Consider the following 18,528-nt stretch of genomic DNA (forward strand, 5'->3'; position numbering starts at 1 on the left):
AGACAGACCCTGAGGCAGTAGCCATGTTTTCTCTGTTTCTGTGAGTTTCGGACTGGGCTGGAGCACAAAGGTACGCTTGCCCTTGGGCTGCCCTGGCAGATACATCACTTAGGATTCTCTCATGGAGGAAATTAAATGCATTGTTGTCCCCAGGATGTCCTTTGGTGTCCTCAGTCCTCTAAGCTGAATCTGTCAGGCTTGGTTTTTGTATCAAAGGCTTGGTGTCTCTGGTCCCTAAGACAGGTCCTCCCCATCCCTTTCTGGTCAGTGCCAACTTGGAATGTGAACCCGCCATCCTGTCCCCAAGCAAAGGGAGATAGGAAGGAGCTCTTCGGGCCTTTGTCGTTCACCCATCCATATCTCTCAGTAAAATTCCCAGCTTGGGACCCAGCTGCTCCATTATGTTCCCATGAGACCCACTGTGTCTCATCCCTTTCCTGGGATACGCAGGAGAGAAATTAAGTGTGGTTTTGTCCAGGCACCGAGGAGACATCTGTAAGCTCCGGTGTCAACCCATCCCTTTTCGCACCATGTGATTATTGCAGTTTGGGGTTTCTTTTGGTGGTTTCTGGTAGCAAGAAGACCCCCTCGAGGCTTTGGGGAAAAAAGTGTGTCGGTCTCCCTTAGAAAATCAGCCTTCTGTTACCCGCAGCGTGTACTTAGATGCTTATGTCTGTGGTCTGAGGACAGAGACAGCCATTTCCCGCCAGTGCCTCAGAGTAAGGCCCCCCGCGTTTCAAGCTCCCGTCTTAAAGAAGAATGCCATAAACCCTGCATTGTGACAGGTGGGCAGGGACTGTCTTCACCTGCAGGAAAACAGTCAAACAAGGGCACGCTGGCATGAACAGCCTTGCGCTCCTCTGCATAAACTGCGTCAGACATGGCTTGCCTTCCTTCCTGGGGAGAGCATGGCCCAGGCAGGCTGGCTGTGGCTCCAGACGGCGAGGCAGAACAAGGAACTAGAGTAGCCGGGTCGTGCGTCACAGACTCGAGCTTTCTGCAGCCTGTCCAAAGGAGCCTCGGTCCTGCGTCACAGACCCGAGCTTTCTGCGACCCGTCCAAAGCCCTCTCTGGTTTGGCCTTTACAGCAGTCACGTGTCTTTTCTGCTGTGTAAGCAAGTATTCTCATTCATAGACAGAGGACCATGGATTTCTCTCGCAAGCTCAGAGCTCTTGCTTATGGTGGGGTGTAGTTTTTCTGAAATTTAAAACCTTCCTCTAATTGTATCCATATGTTTCTAAGTGTGGTCAATTCTGTGTTTCCAGCGTTTGAGGTTTTCTCCTCAGCGGTCTGAGTACATCATGGCCATGGAGTCAAATGCAAAGTCCAAGGAACCCTTCACCACCCCACAAGGGTTGGAGCTCCTGGAGCCAGCGTTAAATGCTGACACCAGGATGTGGCCTGTTTTGATTCCAGTAATCCTTATAGATTGCCCCCTAACTGCACTGTGTGGCATCCACTCGCTTGACCTAGCATTTTACACTGAGTCACGAGGCAAATGCTTACTAAAGATTAATCCTAGCAGAGGCTGCAGTAGAGCTCTTAAACCGTGTGTGGTGGGGTCAGGAAAACTCTAAACAAGAAGCCTGCTACGGGCTGACATGGGCTGGGAGTGTGGCTAACAGATAGAGCATGCTTGAGGCCATGTACCACGAAGGCCTCCAAGGAAAGAGAGAAAAACCTCTATCAGTGACTGCTTTGCCAAGTTCAAAGCCAGTGCAGGTTCCCAGGCCCGCTGCCCATGCTTCTGAGAGGCGAAACCATTCCAATCCTACACATTGGTCAGGGAGTTCTGCAAGGCCCAGTGGGAGCAACTAAAGGCTTCAGCCATGAAGGGGGGCACTCTTTTCTCACTTAGCACACTTAAACTTCTGGTCTATGAATGAATAAAATGTCCTGTCTGTGTTCTCTCTCTCTCTCTCCCTCTCTCTCTCTCTCTCTCTCTCTCTCTCTCTCTCCCTCTCTTTCTCTCTCTCTAAGATTTATTTATTATATATACAGTGTGCATTAGATCACATTATAGATGGTTGTGAGCCACCATGTGGTTGCTGGGAATTGAACTCAAGACCTCTGGAAGAGCAGTCAGTGCTCTTAACCGCTGAGCTGTTGTCTCTCCAGCCCCCTATCTGTTTTCTCTAATGTGTGTTTCCACTTCTGGGAAACAGGGGTCCAGGTCCTTTCTCATATGTTCTCCTGCCCCCCAACTCTGCTTGAGCACACAGTAGAACTTTGGTGGATATTTTGACAATGAACGACTTTAAATACAAAGTGCGCTGCACTCAGAGAATTCTTGCTACACATTCCAGGCGTCCCCTAGTGGTGCTCATGCACATTTACAAAATTCTTTTTTTTTTTTTTTTTTTTTTTTTTGGTTTTTTTTTTTGGTTTTTCGAGACAGGGTCTCTCTGTGTTAGTCTTGGCTGTCCTGGACTCACTTTGTAGACCAGGCTGGCATTGAACTTACAGTGATCCACCTGCCTCTGCCTTCCCAGTGCTGAGACTAAAGGCGTGCGCCACCACGCCAGGCTACAAAATGCTTTAGCAAGCAACTAATTATTTCTAATACAAACCTAGAAAAAAATACATAGAGCACTTCACAAAACCAGGAGAGGTTAATTTTAAGGGTACTCCCAGAGGAACAACACTCTCTTTAACATGTAAATCATCTTTCTTAAATGTGGAAGTAGAAATGTTGTCAGCTCTTTGGTGTGCCCTGGCCCTGGCACAGGCTTGGGTCACTCTATAAATCTATATGAGATGAACACATGAGCCGAAGGATGGAGGCGTGAGTGACATCTGTGGAGGTGATAGTGGGGACATGAGTGACATCTGCGGAAGCGATGGTGGGGACATGGGTGACATCTGTGGAGGCGATGGGGAAATCACAATCTACTACCACATGCATTGGTTCTGCACCTGAGAACCTGGCCAATCCTGGGATGTAAATATTTAGGGGGGGAAAGTGAAATGAACATATACAAACTTTACATTTTTTTTGTTAAGCTCTTTATGTAGCATTTCTACTATACAGGGCATTATAAGTCATCTAGTGATGATTTAAGATTTAAAGGAGTATTGTATAGATTATTTGCAGATGCTGTGACATTTTTTAAATGAAGATTTAAACGTAGATTTTAGTGTACAGGGGTCGGATCCTAGAGTCTGTTCCCAGAGGACAGCCAAAGACAAGTATGTGCAATATGACATTAACACTAGTGTGCCTCCACGGTCATCGCCAGTGTGGAACTTTTTTTTTAAATTTGATTTGCATTCTGCTATTTATACGTCTTCTTTTTTTCTTTTTTTTAAAATTATTTTATTTTTTTTACATATACATTTGTATTATTACCCATATATACAATAGATCACCTATAGCAAGAAGAGCCATGACACAATCAGGAATTATGTAACTGTCACATCCTTAGCATTTTGACAGCCTCCAGTGCGGAGCTCTCACGGACCCGTTCTCTTTGCCCTTCCAGGAGGCTATTACCTGACAAGCGCCTATGGAGCACTGTCTCTAATAAAGAATTTCCAAGAAGAACAGGCTGCAAGGCTGCTCAGCTCAGAGGCCAGGGACACCCTGAGGCAGTGGCACAAGCGGAGAACCACCAACCGGACCATCCCCTCTGTGGATGACTTTCAGGTACACACCCAGCCCTCAGTGTGCTGCCCCTTCTTCCAGGAAGGCGGAGCTGCTTCCTGCAGCAGGCAGGCACAGAGCCTGCCTGGGTGAGTCACCTGCTGAGAATTGAATAATTAACCCCCCCCCTCTGGCCTTGCTGCTTCACTTCCTTTCCTTTAAGCACAAACACAGAGGCACCTCAACTTTCAATGGGCCATGCCCCCTTTGACTGCACTATAAGAGAAAAATGCATGGACTATATCTAACCCATAAAATACCCTAATGTAGGGAAACAGTGGACAGTGGTGGCGGAGGATTTGTAGAGTTACACTGTCGGAGGATTTGTAGAGTTACACTGTCATCTTATGGCTGATTGGCAGGGTCAGCTCATCACTGCAGGCCCAGCATCTTAAGGAGCACAGCATCAAATGTAGCCAACCTGGGAAAAGGTACAGATTCAAACCAGGCTATTAGGATAGCTCAGTGGTGGACTGCATGGACAATGCCCTCGCTTCCATCCGTACCACTTACAGAGAACAGCTGAAAGTCAAGGTGTAGTTTCTACTCAGCCTAACTCACTTTAGCACCAAGAGAAATATAAATTATCATATCAGATGTGCACACAGGTTTGGCTCATAGTTAGCTGCCATTAGGACAACAAAGTCAAATTAAGGCCCAAAACATTCGGCGTGCTGTTATCTACCTAACCCAACAGGGTGACCAAAGGAGAAAGCCCAGGGAAAGGCATTGGATATCCATTTTCCTCAGGAAACAGTGCTGTTTGCTCTGCAGCCCCACCACAGGGTATCTTTTCACCTCTTCTCCCCCCTTTCCTCTCTCACTCCCCAAACAGAATCCCCTGCAATCTCAGCCTAGCACTCAGTGGAAAGCAGGTCAGTTTGAGAGTGACCACTGCAGCCAGGCCCCTCTGAGCTTCCTGGGTTGCTGGGCCTTGAGTGGTTCCAATGAGTTCATTTCCCGGAGGTGAGCGAGGACTACAGGAGCCTCTCCCCGAGCCAGCAGCCCCTGGCTTGGTTCTGTCTGCGCAGTGATGAACCACTCTGCAGCTATGTTTGGATAGTCATCGGTCCACTTCTGTGGAACTCTGAACTCTGGCTGTGCATCTTTCTAAATGCCACGCAGGAACCTGCAGCCTGGAAATGCACGATGAGTTTGCCCCAGGCTCCAGATTCACCTCTCCCACTTCTTACTGCACTGAAAACAACTCTTGGTTCAAACTCAGCCCGTGCCTGTAAAAGCAAGGTCAGCATGTTTTTCTCCAAGATTGCAATTTTCTCATAAATTCCTTCCAGACACACAAAGTACAAAGAAAGAACATGCTGTGCACCCCTCCTCCCCACACACCCATGCTTGCGTTGTTCAAGAGCATCCACGTGGTAAGTTTTTTGGGTCATGCAGACCACTGGGCTACTGCCATATAGGCCATGCAAAGAAGACGTCCTGCGGAGCCGTATCCTCTGAGATCAGAGGAAATGACAAGAGTACATCCTTCATCGACAGGCCTCTCCTGTTCTCACGGCTGCCTACCAGGAGCTTCTGACCTAGAGACCCATGGCGCCCAAGCCCCAGACACCACAGAGCCTTTCCTTTGGCACGTGCCTTACCCACTGACCTCACTCGCTTTATATCTTCTCACAGTACCACCCAAGAGAGGATTGTAAGCTCTCAGACCACGAATGAAAACAAAAATACAGAAACGAAACTCCAGTACCAAAGGCCATAGACACAAACACCCCTAACACTCCCTCCTGCTATAAGAAGAATACTCCTTAGTAGCTAATGCGTGACGACTGTGCCTCAGTTTCCTCACTGGGGCCGTGTAGGCTACTCTCATGGTTCTCTTCAGGAGTCCTGGAGCAAATACAAAAAGCGGTGGCAGGGATGCGAGAGGCATAGTCGGATGGCACACGCTCTGAAATCAGATGTTCGAATCTGAAAGTATGGCACTCCACCCGAGTGCCACTTGGCCCAGCCTCCCCTCTGCAGAGTCATCAAGCTGGCCAGTGTCCACCCGACCTATGACATGAGACCTCTTGCATACCCTGAGTGCACAGTCCTTCCCGAGAGCCTCCCCTCCTCTATGCCAGCTAAGTCTTCTGGCAGCCGCAGGAAAAGCAAGGCTGAGCCTTTCCCATCCCTCTCAACCAGGATCACCAGGTCTAAGAAGCAAAAACGTGTCTGTCCTCTAGATGTAGCTAGAATTTGACTAGGACTTCTCTGCCCTGTGCGGGAACCGTTCTTACGGATATGGAAGTAAAGGAGCTACCCAGAATGACCAAAGCCAAAGGGAGCCTGGCATGGGGCATCTGCCTGGGCTACTGCCTCTCGGGGTGGTGAGCCCCTGCATGACTCTCGGCATCGAGCCTGGGTCCATCTTCTTTCACTTCGTGCAGCGCCACACTGTGCGTAGCTCCGTCTCCAGAGTCTTCTTGCAGAACCAACATCCAGTCCCACATTCCACCCCGCGCCCCTGGGAGCCTTGTGTAAGGCTGCACCGCATGAGATCACATGTGGGCAAAGAATGGTCAGGCATCAGCAGTGTGGCCAGGCATTATTTACTGTCTTTGGGTAGGCGTCCAAGAGCAGCACTAACTGAGCATCATATGTGAGTGAGCGTCATACTTGCTGGTGTGCTAGATGTGCTGAGTCCCTTCCTGCTAACGCCTGTGCCAGACTCTTCTCAAGTTTGGGTTATGTCTCAAGCTGGGAAAAGCCCCAACTTTGGACATGGTTCACAGTCTGATTCGGGATTTCTTTAGCAGTTGGCTTTATATGGATATAAAACAATAAAAACCAGGGATGGGGCTGGGCGTGGTGGCGCACGCCTTTAATCCCAGCCCTCGGGAGGCAGAGGAGGGTGGATCGCTGTGAGTTCGAGGCCAGCCTGGTCTACAGAGTGAGTCCAGGACAGCCAAGGCTACACAGAGAAACCCTGTCTTGGGGAAAAAAGAAGAAGAAGAGAAAACCAGGGCTGACAGGACTTATTGTTTTTTCTCTTTGCAATGAACTAACATGCTCAGCCCATGCTGTAGTTCCCACCACCGGCCAAGTACAGAGCAGAGTCTTTCCTGGCACCCTGGGCTGTGTGGTCTGACTAGGACATGTGGACAATGCCGAGCTTTGAAATGGCTCACGCTTGCCTCTGAATTATGTCTGCTTCATCTTCTCCCTCTGCTCCTGACATCTCTGTTTCCACCTGCAGAATTACCTCCGAGTTGCCTTCCAAGAGGTCAATAGTGGATGCACTGGGAAGACCCTCCTCGTGAGGCCATACATCACCACAGAAGATGTGTGTCAGCTGTGTGCTGAGAAGTTTAAGGTGGAGGAGCCTGAGCAGTACAGCCTCTTTCTCTTTGTCGACGAAACGTGGCAGCAGTTGGCAGAGGACACTTATCCTCAAAAGATCAAGGCTGAGCTGCACAGCCGGCCTCAACCCCACATCTTCCACTTTGTCTACAAGCGAATCAAGAGTGATCCTTACGGTGTGATTTTCCACAATGGGGAAGACCTCACTCCCTCATAGAGGACACGTGGGACTTCCCATTGGTACATCCAGAAGGGAGCTAGGAGTCTAGCCTTCTGGCTGCCACAGGTTTGAGCTTGGAAGGCAGCCACCTCCTCAAGGGCCCCTCAGTTCAGTGACTAAGCCATCTATAGGCTGACTTGGCCAAGGGCATCTTTTAGACGAGGTAGCTGAGGTTCATGAAACAGTAAGATTCCCTCCAGCATTGGTGAATTGCATTTGATGGCTCAGATGTCCTGAGACCGCTGGCTACTTCGCCTTAGCCAGCTTCTGGGTTGGCTTACGTTTATGTATATGTGCCGAGAAACACTTAAAGTACAAACTCTTCTCTTGGACTCGATAGCAGGTGTTGACAAGACTCTCCGATGCAGTGGGTCAGGTACCTCTCAGCTCCGTGGGTGGCTCCGTCCTCCCCTCTTCCTCCTTTCTTCCATCCTTCATTCTATACTTTTTTTTTTTTTTTTTTACAAAGAGCCTTTGTGGTTTTTATATATTTCATAGAAAATTTTATAGCAGTTGCAGGTAAACTGTCAGGATTGGTTTTTAAAATATTTTTGTAACTTTTAAAATATTATAAGTATGCATGTGATTTAACATTTAATATTTGAAGATAAATCTCTTGCTGGATTTGAGAGTACTGCATTTTAGACATCTCTTAGATGTCTCTCTTCTGTAACTGGATGTTTTGGCAAATCTGTGGAGAGAGACTTCTGGTTGTCTTAAAGCAATCCCTGATGCTGGCCACAGTCTGCCTGTGAAAAGTCGGCTGTACTGTTGTTACAGTGCTCACCTTTTGTGGTGGTGTACTGCTTGTTGTTTGCTTCTAGTTTTAAGCAATCGATGCCGAGAATTAGGAGAGAAATGAATGTAGAGAGAGGTAGACTCTACAGAGGACTGGGGCATGGAGTCTGCAGGTTCAGGCTCTTTGGAGGACGTGATAAAAAGGAGTCAGTACTGTAAATACGTGCTTGCAGAAAGCTCTGACAAAGATCTGTCCCATATGCTATCTGCCTGGGCAGACAACTTTTACGATCCCACAAGGAGAAGTCAACCCAGGGTGATGCTCCCTGTGCCCCATTTTGTAAGCCAAACTAATGGCATCCAATTATTTGGAGGCAGAAACCAAGTAATGTATGATATGGCTTTTGTTGAGTTCAGTGAGATGTTGATGGAAAAAGAATGAACCAAAAAGAGAAGCAAAAACAAACCAAAAAACAAAAACAAAACAAACAAACAAACAAAAAACCCTCTTTATTGTAAGAATGGACATTGCCTCAGTGGTAGAGCCGGCATACACAAACTAACAAGCTGGGCTCCATCCTCAGTATGGCAGATATGAGCAAAACAAGCAGAGAACGTGATGTGTGGTAGAGTCAGATTTATGTTGTATAGAATGAATTTCTGGACACACATACTGTACAAAGGTCATGTATCGGTGTAATGCAGGTCATTGCAAAACAAACAAGCAAAACAAAAAAACAGAAACAAAAAGCCGTGTTCCTGTACTGTTTAAGGACACACCAGTATCTGATTTGGGGCCTTATGTCCTGTGCTTTTAGCTTTTGTTACGCTAGAACACTTGGCACACACTGTGTTGTACTTCCTTTTGTAAATGATTTTCAATGGAATTTTGCACATAATACATTGTAATACTGTACAATAATCCTGTGTAAAATAGTTTTTGCAATATTCTTCAGTTGTCTTTTTTGTTTGTTTGTTTTGTTGTTGGTGGTGGTGGTTTGTTTTAGAGTCAGAATATAATCAGGTACCCAAAGATGCTGTGTAGATGTACGTGACAGTGGCATGGCTTGGTGGCCTGTGCCTTTTACCATATCACTCAGGAAGTAGAGGCAGGAGGATGCCTGTGAGTTCCGGGTCCACCTGGGCTACATAGTGAGACCCTGCTGCAAACAATGCACATGTGAGCAAACACACACACAGGCATGAGTACACACACACACAGTATACACAATAAATGTCACAACGAGTTGGTAGTTGCGAAGAGCAAACAGAAGAGCAGTGCTCACAAGTTTGTGGACTGATGGGACAGAAATTAAGAAGCAGGAAGAGGAAACAGATGGCCTGTGACCTCCGAGTGTTTGCAGGGTTACCCAGCACAGTATTCGGCTTAGATGGCTCCAGAGCAAATCACAGCTAATCTGAACTCAGAGCCAGGCAGGCCTCCGCAGACAGCCCCTCCCTGTCCTCAGGCAACCTCTGTAGTGTCCTGGCTGAGAGTTCAGGAGGATTGCAAAATCATTGGCGCAGGCCTGCTCCTCTGCAGAGAGGTGTTCTGGCGAGCGAGTGCAGCTGTGCCTGGCTGCTAAGTGCTCATCGCATCCCTGTTGACAGAGAGAAGGGAAGTTCAGAGGGTTTCTGGGACATCTATAAGATAGATACTTAAGAGACCAGAAGGGGGGCTGAATGAGCTCGCCTTTGAGGTTTGGAGTGAAGACATGTTGCCCCCTGCGTCTGTGCAGCGGTCCAGCCAACTCTGTGGATTCAGACTGTGATGCTGTCCTTACGCTGAGGACTCGCTGCTCCTCTTGGATGAGGAGCAGGTCCCAGCTTCTGAATTCGGCAGTTTGAGCAGGTCCCATGAGAGCAGAGTAAGAAAAGCTAGAATGCGCAGAAGAAAACATCACAAGACTTCCCCGGGCTTGTCATTGGGCAACGCTTCCCTGGCAGAGTTTCAACACATGTGTCTCCATTTTTCCCCCCACGCAGGCATTTCTCACTTCTCAGTTTGCCAGGAAACAGACCCTGGTGGAGTGCGGATAGAATAAAAGCAGAGTAAAAATATACATGCTGGGTGGGGGAAGAGGAGAGTGCACTTCCAAGTCTAAAAATATCTTCAACAGCAGCCAGAGGAAGAGGTCCTGTGTTTGACGTTGGACATCCTGCCAAATATGACCCCTTTAGGGACACAGGGAAAAAATGAAAATTGTTAAAGTTGTTTGTATCATGTGGAAGTTACTTTAGCGCTACAAGCAAATGTAAAAGACAGGAAGCTGGCCGGACTGCTTCCATTCATAAATGTGCTGTCACCTCCCTAGCAGCTCTGACCTTCCTCTTCTGGAAGAAATATGGAAGAAGCGAGACCTGTGATGTTTAATAGCTTGGCTGCACCCCCAAAAGTCTGTAAAAATTGACACAAGGTTTCCATCCACATGGGACAGCCATGTCTGAGAACAAAATGGAGACTATCCTTGGTTTTTTCAGACCATTCAAATATGGGTAAATTTAAGACCCAAAATGTTGTTCGCCATTTGGTGAACCTTAGTCAAGTTGGAAAAATGGCCTCCTCCCTGAATCATATTACAATGCAGAACCACAAGCAGATGACGGGAAAGGAGAGGAAGGAGAGAGCTGGCGTGAGTTTCAGGAAACAGGTTCTGTTTTGAAAAGGGTCTATGTTTTAGCATCAAAGAATGAGTAAGAGCTGGTCCAAACTTGCCACATGAATATTGGCTTTGCTGGGAAAGGAGCCCAGGGGGCGGGGAAGGAGAGACAGAGAGGAAGGGAGGGAAGGAGAGAGGGAGGGAGGGAGAGAGAGAGAGAGAGAGAGAGAGAGAGAGAGAGAGAGAGAGAGAGAGAGAGAGAGAGAGAGAGAGAGAGAGAGGCATATTCCAAGTTAGGAGTGTAGCTCAGTAACACAGTGCTTGCCTGGCACTGTATGTTTGCTGTCCAGCGTGCAGTGCACACACACACCCCTCCCCAGCACTCACAACTCACAGAGATGCTGTTGGATGTTGAAAACAAGTTTCACTATGTAGCCTAAAACTGGCTGTAAACCTGCGGTGGTGGTGGTGGTGGTGGTGGTGGTGGTGGTGGTGGTGGTGGTGGTGGTGGTGATGGTGGTGGTGGTGGTGATGGTGGTGGTGGTGGTGGTGTGGTGGTGGTGGTGGTGGTGGTGGTGGTGGTGTGTGTGTGTGTGTGTGTGTGTGTGTGTGTGTGTGTGTATAGTAGTCCATCTAGTTAACTGGTCACACTGTCTGCAAGTGATGTGAGAAGTTTATGAGCTTTTTGGTTTTCTTAAAAGACTTCTTTTTAAAGGTAGTTTGCCCAACCAAAGAACTATCAACTACAGGACTGTCTTACTCATTGGTTTTGATGAACGATGAAGATATGTTAAAGTCAAATGTATTTTCTGGCCAAAGAATGAATTGTGGGGGCATCTTTGGAAAAGCAAGCTGTGGAAGGTGCCACATCTTGCCTCCACTTCTCCAGAGAAGAGACGGAGTTTCTTTGTGTAGCCCTGGCTGTCCTGTAACTCCCTCTGTAGACCAGGCTGGCCTCAAACTCACAGGGATCTGTCTGCCTCTACCTCACAAGTGAGGAGATTAAAGGCATGTGTCACCGCCACCCAGCTGCCAATGATATTTTTCATTCACAAGATTTACCCTCTATGTGGAGGGAGGGATTTATAAATAAAACCAAAAACTGTGCATGATTTATGAAGTCAAACACCAGAGGGTTTTAACAGGACGTGATAGTTCCCTGCTTGCCACTCAAGCTCATCTCCAGTGCCTCCTCCCCAAAACACTCTTTCAGCTGGCTTCATCCTTAGCTTTGATTTTTCTAAGAAGCATGCTTACATTGACGTTTATACTCTCTTTCAGCGTAGCCTTGCGGAGGGAGGCCCTGAGCATAGAACCCAGGGCATGTGCATGCTAGGCTAGCCTCTCTCTAGCATGAGTTAGGCTCTAGCTGGGCGTTAGCTTTGCATTCCATTGTAGATGGCAAAGCTGTAACCACCTCTTTAATGGTGCTCGTGCCATTTTATTGGGGACTATAGAATGTGAGTACCTGTGAGACGTTTCTCTTGTGTCAGGCTATTCCACAACCGCCCCCAACAAAATATTCCTGTATCCTGCTGAGAGTCAGAGGAGTGGAGGGGGGAGCTGTCACTCTAGCTGTCAGCATCCCGGGACCGAAGAGGTTTTGATCTTTCAGATGTCCCACTTCCAAAGGAAGGCCATCACCTCTTTGTCCTTCAAAGCATGTACACTGAGTATCAGCAGCAGCACGTGGGGTGAGGATATAGCTCCATGTTTCCACCTGCAGCAGCCTAAGTTCCTTTCAGGGACCTCTTCTCCTGCACCACAGAAAAGACCCTGAGAACAAGCCAGTGTGAAGGAGGCTTAGAATTTATTAACGGGTTTTAGGGCCTGAAGATCCAGTTTGGTAGTTAAGAGCACTTACTGCTCTTGAAGAGGACCCAGGCCCTATTCCTAGCACCCTCGTGGTGGCTGACAACCTCCTATTGCTCCAGTTCTGAGGGACTAAACGCCCCCTTCTGACCTACTTAGGCACCTGCATGCGTGTGGTGCATACACTCACACAGGCACACGCATACATACACATAAATAAATAAGCTTTTAAAAATTAAGTTAGTTTTTTTTTTTTTTTTTTTTTTTTTTTTAAGGAAGAGGGGCAGAAGTTGGGGGAATAGCTCGGTGGTTAAAAGCTCTGGCTTCTCCATCTAGAGAACCTAGGTTCAATTCCTAGCACCCACATAGTGGGTCACAGCCATCTTTAAATTCAGTCCCAGAGGATCTGACACCCTTTATGGCCTCTGAGGCCACCACGTGTATGTGGGCCACAGATATGCTTGTAGGCAGAACACCCATATGTATAATCTAAAAAATGGGTGAGGAGAGGAGAAGTTTTGACATATTTAAGCACTGAGTTTACTAAAGAAGCGGGTGCTCAGGGAAAGAGTAGTGTACTTCCAAGCATGGATGTAGGTGTGGGTTTCCAAGAAAGTCAATTTTAAGTGTCTTGGCAGTAGCCATGTGTACTATTTTGGCAGCCTCTGAAGTTACATGTCAAAGCATCTTTTTTAAGGAACATCATTCCTCCTTCCCCCTTCTTTTATGAGACTATAGGTGTTCCGTGCTGCCTTGGATAGGATTACAATCTAATATGGTAAGGCCATGAGTCATAAAGGGTGCACAAGGGAGCTAAGACATCGGTTACTGGAGATGAAGTTTATGATCTTGCTTATGAGTGTACTATAAAATTGTACAGTTGGGCAGAGAAAGGCCATGCTTGGCCATATATACTTAGGTCTTATGAATGGTTCACACTACTTGTGGTGGAATCTGCTGAAGGAGGCAGAGGCAGAAGGATCTCTGTGAGTTCGAGGCTAGCCTGGTCTATAGAATGAGTTCCAAGACAGCCAGGCTACACAGCAAGATTCTGTCTCAAAAACAAAACAAAACAAAACAAAAAAAAAACAAGCAAGCAAACAAGCAAGGTTCACTACTCTTTCAACATTCTTATTTGAAGTGTTTCTGTATAAAAGTATTATCTGGCTGGGCGGTGGTGACACACGCCTTTAATTCCAGCATTCGGGAGGCAGAGGCAGGTGGATCTCTGTGAGTTCGAGGTCAGCCTGGTCTACAAAAGTGAGTCCAGGACAGTCAAGGCTACACAGAGAAACCCTGTCTCGGAAAAACAAAAATCAATCAATCAATAAATAAAGTACTATCTGTACCTAGGTGACCTTCACAGCACATCTTGTTAACTCCAAGCTAGTGAGAGACTTTAACTAGATTCCAAGGTGAGGAGGCTCCTTCCTTTCCCTTCTAGCCTCCCTTTAACTCTTCTTGTCTTTCCATTCTTTCTTCTGAGTACTGGGCACAACCTCTTAGTCTTCCTAGGGAGTAGGGGGTCTCACTTCCTCCCTGCACTCACCCCTGCTGGGCCCTCGTATTCTGCATAGGAAATGCACTGCTTTTCTTCTCGGCTTTTTCTCCTGCACTTAACCATTGCTTTCTCCTGTCTGATCAGTTTTCTGGAATCCAGCACATATATATATTTTTAAAATTTCAGTTTATTTATGTATTTTATGTATATGGGTACTTTGTCTGCACTTACATCTGTACACCAGAAGAGGGCATCAGACAGTTGTGAGCTGTCAGGTGGATGCTGGGAATTGAACTCGGGACCTTTGGAGGAGCAGTGAGTGCTCTTAACCACTGAACCATCTCTCCAGCCCCTGGAACTCAAAATTTTGTTGCTAGTTCTCATTGATGTTGGTTTCTTATCCAGCCTCTTTGTCCTACGGGGTTAGGACTTTTAAAATCTCATTCTATTTAAAATCCCGCCCCCTCTCTCTCTTTCTTTCTTGTCTGTCTCTCTGTCTCCCCCCACCTAGTGTGTGTGTGTGTGTGTGTGTGTGTGTGTGCGTGCGTGCGTGCGTGCGTGCGTGCGTGTGTATCAGGCCAGGCATGGGTGATATGTGCCTTTGATCCCAGTACTCAGCACACGGTGGCAGGTAGATCTCTGTGAGCCAAAGCCAGCTTGGTCTGCAAAGCAAGTTCCAAGACAGCCAGAGCTACATACTAGAGAGACCCTATCTCAAACAAACAAAAAGTACATGGCTATCAGAGGGCAACTTATAGGAGGTGGCTTCTCTACCATGCTTGGTCCCAGGGACCAATCCCAGGCAGTCAGGCTCGGCGGCATCTCCTTTACTACATAAGCCACTTAGTATTTATTTTTGCCACTTTCAGGGATTAAACCTAGGACTTTGTGACCACTAAGTTACATCTCCCAGTGGTTTTGAGGCCTTGGGGGGGGAAACTCTGTTTTCTTTTTATTTTTAGCAAGATACAGTAGGAAACAGATATATCCAGCCTTTCTTGTTTAACTGAAAGCTGTAGTCAGGTTTAAATGCCTTTATACATTCCAGTTAACAAAACTAAAAAGAGATGGTTATATTGACAGGCAGGGCCAATGCTTCCATCCTGCCTGGTTATTACCTGATAAAACGTAACATTTTAAACAAAGATACCTACCCACACAGGTTGTTTGTTGTCAAGCCTGTGGCCCAGAACACGTCAGCACACATGTTTGCTGTGCATTTGTGCTTCCCATGGTCTGGAGTAGCAGCAGCAGGCAGAGCATAAACACACGGGCTTGTTTAAGTGTGGACTGCTGCAGCGACGGATTGCGAATCGAGCTCATCCCTGTTTACAGAGAGCACACAGCGCTTTGTTTCGATGAGCAGGACAATGTTTTGTGATTAAATGAGGTTAAAAAGCTTGTAGTTTCTTCCAGCTAAGCAATAAAAGGAATTACTCGCTGTAAAGTGATAAATCAAAAGTTCTCTGAGTGGTTGCTAAGGCAAGGAAAATGTGGCTGTGGCTGTGGCTGTGGCTGGGAGAGAAACTGTGTTTTCCTGGGTGGTTAAAAAATAAAACCAAATGCACTAAATCAACAAATCATGTACTAAAACTGCAAAGGACTGTGGAGCTCTCAGGAGTTTTAATGTAGTTTATGTGGTCAAGTAAGCCTGTTGAAATGGTGGCGCATGACTTAAGCTTCAGAGGCGACTTTCAGGGACTCAGATTTCTGTGAGTTTGGAAATCTCTTCGGTTTGTTTTTGTTCGTTTGTTTGAGATGGAGTCTGACGTCGCAGCACTAGCTGGCCTGAAACACACTGAGATCCACCTGCCTCTACCTCCTGAGTGCTGGCATTAAAGGTGTGAGCCACCATGCCTGTTGAACTTGGTTTTTTGAGATATGTTCTTCCCTAACCCAGGATGGTTTTAAACTCCTTAAGTAGCAGAGGGACCTTGAGCTGATTCTTCTGCCTCTACCTCCCAAGTGCTGGAACTATAGGTATTTATCACCATACTCAACCTGCGGTGGTGGCGATGGTGGTGGCGGTGGCGCACAACTTTAATCCCAGCACTTGGGAGGCAGAGGCAGGTAGATCTCTGAGTTTGAGGCCAGCCTGATCTACAAAGTGAGTCCAAGACAGCCAAGGCTACACAGAGAAACCCTGTCTTGAGAAAAAAATTTAAGGACTGTTAAAAGTAATATATTTTATTTAATATTAACATATATAATCTAAAATAGTAATCTGAGTTATCTTTTAAACAAATCCTTCTGTACTCCCCATAAACCAGGCAGGGAAGTATCTATCATCCGAAGGTTAAACACTTCTGCATGGTAGAAAGTTGAGTCATTGTTATTTTCTTGTTTGTGTATTTCTACAAGTCTACAGTATGTTAATATGCACACAATCCTTTTTATTAAAATAAGACAGGCTTTAAAATTTAAATAGACCTCAGATGTATTTTTAAAAACCCATAAGACAAGCATGCAGGCTTTTCTGTTCGGCACACAGTAAGAGAGATGAGAAGGGAGGTGGTGGGCAAGGCTGCCTTCTGCTATAGGCTGCACACCGGGCAACAGTGGCACTATACCAATGTCCCTGCAATAACTTTGCTAAGGTGTCTGTAGTTGAGAGGTTTGTTTTTCCCCTCTTCTTAAATTCTTCGTGTTATTGGTTTTCCTACTGTTCTGCACACCAGGCAGGAGTCCTCCCAACAACCCCATGGGGGGAATTCTATGACCCCATACGTCCCGTGGGTCCAGAGATGGAGGCATAAAGACAAATGACTTAGTCTGAAATTAAGCACCTGGTAGCATGAGACGATAGTAGCTTCCCTGTGGTCTGTAAATGACTGTCCTTTCAGCTGTTCAACTGGCACTCACTAGGCATGCACTGGGCCTTCAGATGCTGTTTGAAGGAGCTCAGCAACAAGACTGATAACAGCTTTAAGGTAAATAGACTCCCAGGAAGAGGGTTCTGTGTATTTTCTGTGCTTTTTTTTTTCTGTGTTACCATGACCTGCTGTGTGTTGCCATTGCTGTATAGTTACTGGACAGTGCTTATTTGTGACCCCCCCCCCTCCCTCTTTCTCCCATTCTCTCTCTCTCCCTCTCTCTTTCTCTCTCTCTCTCCCCCCTCTCTCTCCTTCTCTCTCTCTCTTCCTCTCTCCCTCCCTCCCTCTCTCTCTCTCTCCCTCCCTCCTTCTCTCCCTCCCTTCCTCCCTCCCTCCCTCCCTCCATTTTCTCTTCAGAGTCTCACTGTACACAACAGATGCCCTCCAGCTTGCAGTCCTTCTACCTTAGTCATATAAGAGCTGGATGACATGTGGCAGCCGCCATGCCCGTCTCTCACGGGATGTAAATGAGTAACTCACAGTATCTGGTGACTTCATGGATCCAGTTACGCGTCTGTGTTAAACGCGTTTTTTGTTTTTAATTAAATTTTACTATACTTAAAATACTTATAGACCTGATGGTTATAGTGCTTATAAATCAGAACCAGAAGAAAATTATTAACACTAACTAAACTTCACAACCAACTAAACTCAAATCAGCACTGAATCATGTCAAATAAGTTACAAAATATTTTGAAACGATCAAATAAAACAAAAAGGAATACTGGACACCCTAAGTAGTAAGCTCTTCTGGTTTTCATTTTTATTATCTTCCATTTGTTTTTACAAATCTGAGATTCAGAAAATTGATACTGATGAAAATGATTCTTGACCCATAAGAATATGAATGTCCTATGTCCAGTGGAGAAATATGGTATTACTGCCCTGTGGACACTGAGCAGCTTTACTCATATCTGCATGTACCTGTCAGCAGTTGTGAGTACCGTGGTCATTTATTTACTTCTGTTGTTGTTGTTGTGGTCTGGTACAGGGTCTTGCTGCATCGCCCAGGCAGGGCTGGACGTCAAGATTCTCCATTGCTCTGAGCCCTAGGATCACCTTTCAAGACGCCTGGGGGCCCTTGTGTATTTTTACTTATATTTTTTTCTTTGTATAATGATTTATATGTATATATTTATGAAAAAAATCAATTTTGCTTACATTCGTTGGCTTAAAGTGTTTTTATCCTTGAGGATCTCACACACACATACAGTGAAATACGAGCATACAGCACCCATCCCCTCCCTTCAGACTCAGACTCCCCCACATGCCCCCCTTCCAATTTTGTCTTTAACCACACTCATTTTCAACACTCCCTGGTTACCGGTTAGTCCAGACTCTCTCTGACTTTGTCCAATTTTCTGTTTGTATAAGCATCAGAAACTCAACATTCCTCAGAAGTATATTTTATCATTTATTTTGTGGCGTATTTTGTCAAAGAAGTTGTTTCAATAATTTCTTGTGGAAGTGAATGGAGTATGGAAACTGAGCTTACGGTGTTCGTCTCCACCTTCCTGCGCAGTGGCAGGGATACCTTCGAGCATGCCAGGGCCTGTCCCGCCTACATGCACACTTATGTATTAGATTACTTACTTATCAGGGTTAGGAATAGAGCTCAGAGCTGAGCTATTGGGGCTACCTGCTCTTCCAATCATTTGCTTTCTTCCCTGTCACACCTGGCCCGCGGGCTTGGCCAAGGAGTTCCCAAGACACCTGTGGAGCAATTGGGCCCCAAAGCAGTTAGGGATGTGAGTCCCATGGAATTGACTCATCTGGATTCATGGAACTGGTTTGAGCTAAGCAGCGTGTTCTCCACGACCACCCCAGTGGC

The 18,528-nt window shown here is 46.5% G+C and overlaps 1 protein-coding gene across 2 annotated transcripts in view; it reads left to right on the forward strand.

Annotated features, from left to right (window-relative positions):
- Positions 1 to 7,633, forward strand: part of Rin2 (Ras and Rab interactor 2) — a 66,751-nt gene extending 59,118 nt beyond the window's left edge. For both annotated transcript variants that reach the window (XM_051144775.1, XM_051144776.1), the window contains 2 exons: positions 3,484 to 3,647; positions 6,850 to 7,633. In XM_051144775.1, coding sequence (XP_051000732.1) covers positions 3,484 to 3,647; positions 6,850 to 7,170 — 485 coding nt within the window. In that variant the 3' untranslated portion in view covers positions 7,171 to 7,633. The remainder of the gene's footprint in view (positions 1 to 3,483; positions 3,648 to 6,849) is intronic.
- The last annotated feature ends 10,895 nt before the right edge of the window (positions 7,634 to 18,528 follow it).

Source organism: Acomys russatus, chromosome 4 (genome assembly GCF_903995435.1).
Source record: "Acomys russatus chromosome 4, mAcoRus1.1, whole genome shotgun sequence".
Lineage (NCBI taxonomy): Eukaryota > Metazoa > Chordata > Mammalia > Rodentia > Muridae > Acomys > Acomys russatus.